Genomic DNA, 12,169 nt, shown 5'->3' on the forward strand with positions numbered 1-12,169 from the left:
ACCAAAATAATAACTGAAGGAAAGTATTTTTTGTAAGAGGCTTTGACATAGTGCCAGAAGTTTTGTTTTTATAGAAGTATAATGTGTTGAAAATAGAGTCAAGAAGACTTTAGTTTGAATCCTTTCTCAAATATTTACTCACTGAAATGTGTGGCTTCCATTCTAATTGCTTATTGGAATGTTTCAGTGCTTGAAAGGTTGAGATATTCACAAATACCATGAAAACATTTATTGGAATAAAACAATTTTGAGATTTTATGTTTTCATTTATTATAGATTAATAATATTATAATATATTCTTAATGTTTATTGTGTGAACAAAAATTGTAATGATTTATAATGCCCAAACTCAGAAACAATCAAAGAACATGTAAAGAGATTGTTTCCTGCACTCAAGAAGTTGGAAGGGACCTTGTCTGACCTTATATCTGAGCAAGGCTCTCTTCTGGTACACTTCTTTTTTCTTCTGTTTTCTATATTGATTGTTGTCAACTATTTTGAGTGCTTTCTACATGATTGCCTGTTCCTTCCCAGTGGAATCATGTTGATCAATAAAGTATGGACTATAATTCATAAAAATTTTTTCTACAAATATTTCTCTTCTAATCTTGCCAATATACCACTGACTGATCATGTTTTTGACTGCTGTTTCATAGGAAAAGAGGTGATTTGCATATGATCCAGATAAAGAATTTAGATCCAGCAGGTGTCATAATGACCATGCTAAATTAAATTCTTCTTATTTTTAGAAGTAAATTTAAGTCCAACCCTACTTAATTAAAATTAATTAAATTGAGAGCAATTTAAATGCTCTATAGCCCCTTTAAAAAATTGAACAACTTTTTTTTTATTGCTTCCAGCAACACAAATGAACTACTAATGATAGTAATTACTTTTATTTCTGGTACTTAAGTAGTACTTTATATTTTCAAATGATTTTTTTCAAATATTAATATATAAAATCTATATAATGCCTAAGACCATAATCTATCAAAAGTGCTGAAATCCATCCAATGAAAAGTTAAATGATCTGGCCAGTATGTAACAAATCAAGGCCAAGATTAAATATATAAATAAAGGATGATACAATGTTCAAGCTATGACTTAGTGATCATTTTGATAAAATCCTCCATATTAGAGTTGATTAAATTGAGGTCTAGGGAAGTAGAGAGCAGTCTCTACTCAGTCATCCAGCAAAGGAGTAATAGAACCTTGATATAAATCAGGTATTCTAAAAGTCCAGGGTTGGATTTGTTTTGTTTTAAATTTTGGATGACTTTTCTTTTCATCAGCATAGTATAGTCATTTTTCAATCTATTTCCAATTAAACCTTACCTCATAATAAAAAAATCACAGTTAAATATAATTGATAAATGAGTTAGGAATAGCAAGGACAATTTCCAACAAGGCAATAGTGATCTTTTCAGTGCACCACAGTGAATTGATTAATCCTGTATCCTTTTTTTTTCTATTTACAGTTGATTTCCTCTTGTTCTGTAGCTGCTTAAGTGATGATTCTTTGTTTATAGCTTAGTTCAGAAATCCAGCTGATCTGTAATGAGAAGTTTACAAATCCAGCTCTCCTGCTAATCACTGTATTATTCTTGACTCTGGGAATTTTTCTCTCTCTGAGGGATGCATGGTCATTAGGGAGTCTGATCTGGCAACTTTGCACCACCAAAGTATCCTTTAAGAATGATTGGTTTGCACCACTAGCTTGCCCTTGGACTCAAACAACGAGCATTTTTTACTCTTAGAAGGCAAGGATGGGGGTACTTATTAGTTCTTCATTATTTAACTCCTGTCCAACATGTTGCTTCCCTCATGTCAACTCTTACTCGGTCCCATGATGTCATCTACCTTGTTATGTTCCTTTTTTTTCTGTATCCCCCAGAACTTATAAAAGGAAAATTGTTCTTTTTGAGGTATTAGGTATTAATGGAAGCAAGCCATTGACCTTTTATTATCATATGGCATGCCCTTGTTAATAAATTATATCTTGCTCAGAGAAATTTGCCTCAGTTTATCTTTATATCAGATTTCATTCCTGACAACAGTAATGTATTATAGGTACAAAATGATACATTTTCATATGTGATCAATGTGTTAATTTGTTTTACTTGACTAGATTTGTTTTTGGAGACCAACTTTTTTTTGGGGGGGATGAGGCTGTTATACATAGCATAAAAAATACATCATGTCTTTCATAATACACTTTCTGTTCCTTGCATGTGGAAATATTCTCATTTGTTGATATTTGTCAATTTTATAATAAAAAATAAAAATTTAAAAATACCCTATTCCCTTCCCAATCTGTACCCTTAAATAATCTAGTGCAAGTATTCTTAATTTTCTTTGTGTTACTATCTTCTTAAGTATTTTCATGAAGCCTGTGGACCCCTTCCTAGATTACTATTTTAAATGATTGAAGGAATTATTAAATTTATTAGAAGTTTATGAAAATAAAGGTGTATTTTTTTTTCTCCATCTAAGTTTGCAATCTCTACGATCACAATTCTAGGCTTAGACTTCTTGCCCTTAGTGAAATGTATTTATTTGTATCAATGTGCAATTAATTTAACTCTCGCATTGATTCCCAGATGCTGTCATAATTTCTGAGAAATTTTGTAAATGCTGTGTGAAATAACCACCTGTCCTGTTTTTCTGTTTTTGAGGCTCACAATAGCTCTTTTCCTTACTATATTCTACTGACTGTAGCCTTCATCTAAAGTTTTTAGATATTTATACATAGATTCTCTATGACATCTTTAATAAGTGGCTCTCCAATCTCTGTTTGAAGGTCTCGCCATAATTATTGGATGACGTGACTACAAAAAGTGCATTTGTTAATAGTTAGACATAGCTGAGTTATCCTCTATAATGGCTTAGAGATTTGTGCTTGACCTTATGTTGTTTAACATTTTAAAAATGGCACCAAACTGAGAAGGATAACTATTAAAGTAGATGACAGAGTCATGATCCATAGGGTTCTTGGCATTATAAAGCACTGAGAGAAATCTAATAAGTTTAATTCGGTAGTGGTAAATGTAAAATCTTACCCTTGGGTATGAAGAGTTCAACTTCACAGTACAAGATGAAGTTAGACAGAAACTTTTCTAACTGAAACTCAATGGAAAAACAAGCCCAATGTGATTTATCAGCATGACAAAAAAAAAAAAAGCTAATCAGTCTTTGTATTAACACAGGACTCTTCTCTAAGAATAGGGAAGTAATAGACACATTGGACTTTGTTCTTATTTGAAATATTTTGTTCAGTTCTAGGCAAAACAGTTTATGATAAGCTGGAAATTATTAAGAGAAGGATAAGAGGAATATTAAGAGGATGATCCATGACATAGAAAGATATGTTGAAGGCACTGGAGATGTTTAGTTTGGAAAAAGAATGCTTAAAGGAGACATGATAGCTGTCTTCTGTTATTTGAAGATCTGTCTCGGAAGAAAGAGATTAAATTTATTCTGTTTGGCCTGAGAGCGTAAAACCAGTAGCAGTAAGTAAAGATTGCAAACACTAGACATCATAAAAATCTTTCAAACAATTAAATCTGTGAAAAAAATTGGAATGGACTCCATTAAGAATTAATTAGTTCCTCTTGCTTTAAAGGTCTTAAATTAGAGGCTGAATGGAAACAACAGACATATTAAGATGAAGATTTTTTTTCTTATGCAAGTTGTACTGAGGTGTTTCTGAGGTCACTTCCAACTTCCTCAAGTAACCCATTCCATCTTTCGAAAGCTCTAATTGTTAGGGAGTCCCCTCCATCCCCACCTCTCAATCTTTAGTCTTCCAAAACCCTTCAATCTTCCAATCTGCGGATTCCATCTATTATTTCTGATCCTTGTAAGTTGTTTTTCAGTCTTGTCCCACTCTCCATGACCCTATTTGGAGTTTTCTTGGCAAAGGTACTGGAGTAGTTTGCCATTGTATTCTTTAGTTCATTTTACTGAGCTGAGGGGGAAAAAGTGTCACTTGCCTAGGGTTACACAGCTAGTTAAGAGTCTGAGGCCAGAATTAAATTCATGAAGAGGAGTCTTTCTGATTCTAAGTCCAGCTCTATCCACTGTGCCATCTAGCTTCCTCCTGTTCCTGTTTCTACTCATGTCATCCTTTTGCCCTCATAATTTTGAAGATAACTGTCTTATTTCTCCCACAGTCAAGATCTACCTTGAGATGTGGGACCCAGAACCAGACAGAAAACTCCATATGTGTTTTATCACAGTAGACTACAGTAGAATATTATTCTCCATGTTTTTGATATTATGAATTCAGGCTATGGTGTCATTTGAATTTTCTTTTCTGTCATCTCACATTATTGATTTATGCTGAGAGTTTTTGTAAGAAATGTCTAAAAATTCCTCTCCCCCCACATTTTTAAAAACTTGAGTAATGTAAGACTTTAATTTACTCCCAATATATATTTTTTTGACCACAGAGGCAAAGTGGCAATTGTCAACCTGACATGAACAATTAGGAGACATACTTTCTTTTGGGTACATGTATTCAGGATGTGATGAAAAGTCTCCTAGGAATTTCCAAACCATGCCATGCCATTTCTGAAAATAAACATTATAGGAAAAGATGAGATCAGAATGAAAATGAAAAACATCATGGAAATGATCAAGCTCTGACAGGAGTCAAAAATATTTTAATTTGTTTTATTATTTTTTTAGATTATATGAGAAAGGATGATATGAAAAGTCAATAGATGGTTAAGTAGAGAGGTAGAGAGTATGACAGTGATATCTGAGAATTCTCACCTATATCAACATCTATTTGTGGTTATAGAAAAAAACAATCAAGTTTTTCTATTTCTTTGAGAAATGCATGAGTATTGAATTTTTAAATTTGACTTATTTTTATTCCCTATGATCACAGATAATGTTTTTAAGAATTTTTTACTTTTGTCATATTGATCTCTGGTTAATAAAATTTTCTCACATATGTTTGCGTGTATGACTATCAAAATGCTGATTTTTCAAACTATACTTTTTGACAGGTCCACTTTGATGGCTGGAGTCACAAATATGACTATTGGGTAGATGTTGATAATCCTGACATTCATCCAATAGGATGGTGCAATATGACAGGTCACCCACTAGAAGTGCCATATCGTAAGTACTGACTTTTTCATTGAGGTTTTTTTTTTTTTCAGTTGTATGCATTTCAGCCATAAAGTTTGTTAACTTCTTCCATACTTTAAATATTCAAGTATTTACTTGAAATATAGAAAATTAATGCAAACAATAATCCTCAATGATTTGACTCATATAACAAATTAGGTATGATAATCAGAATGAATTTTTGATAATATTAACTAAATTTGATAGTATTTGGTAATGTTGTCCATTTTAACAATGGAAACTAAACTAAAAAGATATACGTCCATCTAATGTGTTAGATTTTGTCTTTGTTAATATAATATAAGGTACTATGTCTTTGTAGCACATCTCTCTCTATGTGTCATTTACTAGAGTATGTAAGCTTTAGAATGCAAAACTGGGTATTCTTTGTTTTTCTTTCTAGCCCATTAGCTAGCACTGTGCCTTTCAAATAGCAAATAGCTTAATAAATATTTTAATAAAAAAGAACAAATGCATGGATGAACATATCTAGTCTGTGTATAATTTATTAACTGCCTGCTCCCCCCTGTAGGATATTATTTCAGTAGGTTAGTAGCAGAAAATTTTTGTGTAGAAATAAAAAGGCTTGCAATAATTGCTTCTTAATGTGTGAACAATAATAAAATCTATTGGTGTTAAGATGTGTGTGTGTGTGTGTGTGTGTGTGTGTGTGTGTGTGTGTGTGTGTGTGTGTGTGTGTGTATGCGCTTTGCTACCTACCCAAAATTCAGGAGAAAATTATCTAGATCTTTTATCCTTAAACCTTATAACCAGATTCTAATTTTTATGTCATTGATTCCTTTGATTTCATTGAACTTTTGTAACTATTAATGTGTTTAACATTCTTTGTTCATTGCTCCAGCTCTTTTCTACATACTTTTGATAGATAAAATGTTGGCTTTTGATCTGTTAATTAAATTTCCTTCTAGTAAACCTAAATCAGAGAGACTTTATTAGGCGCAACAATTATTTCAAGAAACTATGTCTAAGGATTCCTTAGTCTTAAAAGGTGTTTTTTAATAGTCAAATATAAGTAGTAAAGCCGGACACAAAAGGAAATATAAGACCAGGTAGCCTTATAATCATTTCAGTACATAAATATGTAGCAAGAAAAAAACAGAGAGTAAAATTTTACTATGAACCATCAAAGTCTTTTAAGAAAGAATGGGCCACTTTTAGAAATTAAGGTATGTAGATTAGAGACTGAAATTTTGATGAAAATGCAGAAAAACTTGACTGTGTTATTTCAATTCACTTTACATATGACTTACTACCTTTTAAAAAGCATAAAAAGATCTAGGGAGGTACAAGAATCAGAATACATGGGTTTGAGGTGAAACTTTAACTTTAGCTGAAAGATTAACTGAATGATCTTAGACAATGCACTTAAAGGCTATGTCTTGATTTCTTAATCAGTGAAATATCTTCTGCTGGCGGTAGTTAAAAGAAAGTTCTTTGTGGGCCTTAAAGTACTCCACATTAATGGGAATTATTGCTCACATTTTCTACATAACAAGAAAGTTATGTGAATACAGTTTTTACACTTGTGTAAAACGTTTTGTAAATCATTAAGAATTATATGAATGACCTATCTTGCTATTTTTATTATATTTTGTAGCAAATGGGATAATAATACATTCTATTATGATAGTTAGGGATACCTTGGCTATGTTGAGTATATAGAATAGAGGCATTTATCAGATGGGACAGAATTTCTGCAACCCTAAAAGTTGGGCCCCTGCACTTGAAGGAAGAAACACTTTAAAATACCTAAGATTAAAGAAGAAACCATTATATTGAAATTCATTTACAGAGATAGGTTAAGAACTCTTGATGAATAGAGATTCTTATAGAGGGATGGGGGTTAGACTTAAGGGAAAACATTAATCCATTCTAACTCTGAGATTTTTTGATCCCTCTTTTGTGATCAAGACAACACTTCCCATTTTCAACACTTTTCTTCTCAGCAAAACCCTTGCTCTATGACTGCAGCCTCTGAACTTGGCAGAACTACCTCTTTCCTTGTACAAAACAAAAACCTCAGCCTAGCCTAAAGAAAAATCTCAAATCTAGATCCAGACCCAAGACTCATCCAAGTGGGGTCAAGAAGAACAATATATTGCTGTGAATTTGTTGCAACTCAACAACCACTGTTGAGATCTGCCATTGGTGGAATATCCCTTGACAAAACCAGTTCCCTCCACACCTTGGTGAATTCCTCCTAGCCTCTATTTTGTGGAATGGATCAAGCCAGACTATTTTAATTTCTCCTATTTTTTAGCTCCCTTTTGTATGTTGTCTTCCTTTATTAAACATGTAAGTTCCTTAAGGACAGAAACTTTTTTTCTTTTGGCTTGTATTTGTATTCTAAGTACTTGGCCTAGCAAATAGTAAATACTTACCAAACGTTTGTTTTCCTCCTTCCTTCATACAGGGAGTCTCACTTTTCAGGTTACAGAAATTCTCTCTAACCTGATAAATCTACCAGGCTTTTTCTGTGTGCTCCAAAGGGGCTCAATTCACAAAAACTCCTTGTCTATAATAGCCTTAAAGAATTGTCATTGAGCTTTTGTGTAATTTGGCTAATTAAAGAAAACCTATGACTCCAATTTCTCTTTTGGATTCCTCTAATTAATATGAAATTTTCCTTTGCAGTGAGCCAAAATCTGCCTTGCAACTTCTACCCACTAGAATACATTTTATTCCTCTAATAAAGGGAGCTAGTTGGCACAGTGATAAAAAGTATCAGGGATTGTAGCAGGAAGACTCATTTTCTTGAGTTCAAATCTGATATCAGACACATAATAACTATGTGTCCCTGGACAAGTCAACTAACCCCATTTTCCTCACTTTTCTCATCTGTAAAATGAACTGGAGAAGAGCAAATCACTGTGATATTTTTGCCAAGAAAACCCCAAATGGGTTTTCTCAAAGTTGGATGTCACTGAAATCATTGAATAATAATAACATCCCTCTGGTCCTTTTTTCAGATTTTTTGAAGTTGACTTTAAATATTTTCTCAAAGTTAAACACTGTCATTTTCTTCAGGAGATGCTGATGGATATCCAACAGTATTATAGATCTTCTCCATCCTACTTTTTTCACCATCTTAGTCCTTTGAATTCAGAGCTTCAACCATTGTCCTTTCTAACATGTGGCACCCAAACCTGAACACAGTACTTCTAATGTGGTCTCGCCAGAAAAAGATACATTGGAATCATTGCCTCCCTTCTCTGGGTTACCCTGTCCCCTCATTAGCTAGCTTCATATAACATTGTCTTTTCAAACTATAGTGTCCTAGTGTTACCTCATATAAAGGCCCTAAGTCTTTTTCAGAAAAATTATTACTTTACCCATCATCCTCTCATTTGGGATACTGATTTTTTTGAGACTGTGGATAAGATTTTGCATTCAGCTTTATTTAATTTCATATTAGTAGATTTGACTCCAGTGTTCTAGCCTATGCAGATCTTTTTGGGGGGCCCTGACCCCCAAATATATTTGTTATTCCTCCACATGTACATCTTCTGCAAATTTGAAGAGTATAGCAATTGTTCCTAAGCCACTAATAAAAAATGCTGTACAAGGACTCAGTTTCAACATTTTTTATCCAGTTTCTGGATCAAACAGATTTAAGAGAACCTTGGCTCCAGGGTTACCCTGATCCAGGGGTTAAGGAAACTTGTTTCCTAGTTAACAATGAAGATTTTATTTGCATAAAGTTTGTATAATTTGGTGCACTGTTTCTTCTAGATATTAGTGTATTTTAGACTGTACAATAAGTCCTTAAAGCTTCTTCTAAGTTCATTGCAGCTGAATTGCTCTCACTGACACTCTTACCTCCATTATTCTCTGGGGAACAGTGGAAGGGACTCCCCTGTTCCTGGACCTAATGCTTTTAGTAGGAGTTTTGCCATTTTGGTGGTGAAATGGTTTTATAGAGATCTAAGGCATTTTTTCCTTAAAATGTTCAGGTGGTCCCAGGGTTGTCAGAAGTTGAAACTTTGCTGAATAAAGCAAATTTTCTGTCCAGTAGAATTCTCTGAAAGGAACATCTATCATCTCTCTCACTATTTTGATTTTCAGGTGTTTTGGGAAATATTCTTGTGGTTCAACTGTTTTAAGATAGTATGCACAGATTTGAAGTTGTGGTGCTGGGTCTCATGTGATGCCTTTAATTCCTGGCAGGTTTTCTCTCCATATGGTATAATTGCTGCTTCTGTTGCTTCTGCAGAATGTGCAGGACCACAATATATTCGGTGTGGTGCCAGCTGGTGCCAGGATAGCCTAGCCTGCCGTAGTTGAGGCATCTGTCTCTACCCTAAGTCACCACCATCAACATTGCAACTCATATTTATAGAATATTTTTAATAAATTTTATTATTTTTGATTTTTATATCACTTATATTTTTCCAATGTATCTTTGCCTTTACTTCCTACTAGAGATTCATCACTTTGGACAAAGAATAAAAAGGAAAAGAAAATAGTTCAGCAAAACTAAACTGTATTGAAAAACTTCGTATCATATGCTAAGTCCTACAATCACTGCTCCTAGGTTTACAGATAAATGAAATGGGATGTATTTGACCTCTTCTTTTTCCCTTTTCCTCATCCCCTAACTTCTTACTTTATGCCCTTTTTCTACTGCTTATGTTATTCCTTTCCCTTTTCTCTTTCCCCTATATTATTTCCTTATCTTCTTTTTCCTATCTTCTTCCCTTTTCCTTTCTGTTTTCCTTGTATATTCTCATTTTCATTTTGTTTTCCTTCTCCTTCCTTTTCCATTTCCTTTCCCAGAGTTAGGACATGGGAAGAAGAGAAAATAAATTTGTATTAATTGAAAACATTATTTTCTTTCTATTTATTTATTTATTTATTATTAATTTTATAATTATAACATTTTTGACAGTACATATGCATAGGTAATTTTTTACATTATCCCTTGTACTCCCTTCTGTTCTGAATTTTTCCCCTCCTTCCCTCCACCCCCTTCCCTAGATGGCAGGCATTCCCATACATATTAAATATGGAAAACATTATTTTCTAAAGGAAATAACAAAAACCTTTGTGCTTCAGGTGGTTTTATATAGTTCTGTTTGAATGTAGTTATTTTAGATCTGTTTTTTAGCATCATTTTGCCATAGAAAGAGTGTTAGCTTTGAAGTCAAAAGGCCAAAGTTCAAATGCTCTCTCTCTCTTACTACCTAGGTAGTGTAAGCAAGTCACCTTACCTCCTGGGGCCTCAGTTTCCTTGTCAGTAAAATGGGGGTGAGGCATTGGACGAGGTGGTCTCCAAAGCCCTTTTCAATTCTGGATCTGTAATCTTTTGTTCTTTACTTAGCATATTCATTCAATTGGTTTTTCCTTGGGCGATGTTGCTTTTGACTTGTACAGAGAGTCCACCAAAGGCCTCCTCCATTACTTCCTCATGGTAAGGAGCTGATGTGGGGTTTTTGAAGGCTTTGATGTTGAGAACAAATTCTTTCAGGATTAATAATGTCAGAAGGAAAACTCTGTGAGTTCAGAGAGGTTCATCATCCCACAGATGGATGCTGACTAGGTGGGAAATTCTCAAGGCCACAGCAAGTCTCTGTAATAATACAGAAGGGTTGTGATTCCCAAGCCTAGAGGGAGATTAGTGCCTGAGTGAAATCACAGATACCTGATGCATTGAGGTGTTACAATACAAACGATTCTGAAATGATGGGGAACAATATGTCACGTTTTAGAAGGACACATAATAGAAATAGCATTTTAATACATAGAATTGTCCAGCCAAACAGGATATTTTATATATATATATATATATATATATATATATATATATATATATATATATATATATATATATATATATGGAGAGAGAGAGAGAGAGAGAGAGAGAGAGAGAGAGAGAGAAATATCTCTCTCTCTCTATATATATATATACACACATATAATACACATACATACATATAAGATATAAAAATATATATGAGTATATATAACATGTATTATATTACATGTGTTTATATATGTAACATAATATACATATATGTTATATATATACATACATATATGTATGAAAACATATCCTTATGTGAGAGGATATGAACAAATGATCTGTAAGTTTCCTCTGACTTTTATATTCTATCTTTCTGTGAATCCATGAGATAACTTTTCAAACTTTAACTCTAGGTTTTTTTCAGTCATATTCCTTTCCACTGCTTTCCCATGAGAATTTTACTTTTCACACAGATATATGATTCAGCATTTACTTCCAGTGATAAATTTGTTCCACAGAAAATAATTGTTAAAATTAGAACTTCATTTGTCCTCTGATTTTGGTTTTATGGCAATACAGAGAGAAAAGCTGCAATACGGCTTATGTAAATGAAAGACTATATATGATAGTGTTGAGGGATTTTGAAATAAAGAAGTAATCAAAATTATTAGTCATTGTTGGGAAAGATGCTCAGAGGATTGAAAATTTCAGTTATGTCTAGAATGAGAGCATAAATTAAGGCAATATTTCAGATTCCTGAATTGGAATAAAGTCTCAGTGTCCACTCTAATTTGGAGTAAAATGTCTTTACAAGGTGGGGTATACATACCATAGGAGATAAAATAGATGATGCACTGAGGTACAAAAAAGAAGCTGTTAAATCTTGTATTTTAATTTATTTTTATTAACCAACCAATAAACATTTGTTAAGCTTCTCTGTGCCAGGCATCACATTATGCTAAGTTTGGGGGCTACAAATGAGGCAAAAGACACTTCCTGCCCTCAGAGAGCTTATAATCTAATGGGAAAGACAACAGACAAACATATATACATACATATATATGATGGATAAAAAATTTTATAAAAAGAATTTACTCTTTATTCATAATAGCTATAGACAAAAATATAGATATACTATGTAGATATAGATAAACATTAGTATTCTTGCTTGATCTGTAGACAGATAATGATCTATTATATATGATATTGAGGATATCTTGAGATAATGGAAATTTGCTAACTGGATTTCATTTAAAAAAATTTTTT

The 12,169-nt window shown here is 33.1% G+C and overlaps 1 protein-coding gene across 6 annotated transcripts in view; it reads left to right on the forward strand.

The window, feature by feature from the left end:
- The window catches only part of L3MBTL4 (L3MBTL histone methyl-lysine binding protein 4), a 506,551-nt gene that overhangs the window by 246,507 nt on the left and 247,875 nt on the right, over positions 1–12,169 (forward strand). For all 6 annotated transcript variants that reach the window (XM_074275355.1, XM_074275337.1, XM_074275383.1 and 3 more), the window contains exon 13: positions 5,016–5,130. In XM_074275355.1, coding sequence (XP_074131456.1) covers positions 5,016–5,130 — 115 coding nt within the window. The remainder of the gene's footprint in view (positions 1–5,015; positions 5,131–12,169) is intronic.

Source organism: Sminthopsis crassicaudata, chromosome 1 (assembly GCF_048593235.1).
Source record: "Sminthopsis crassicaudata isolate SCR6 chromosome 1, ASM4859323v1, whole genome shotgun sequence".
Classification (NCBI taxonomy): domain Eukaryota; kingdom Metazoa; phylum Chordata; class Mammalia; order Dasyuromorphia; family Dasyuridae; genus Sminthopsis; species Sminthopsis crassicaudata.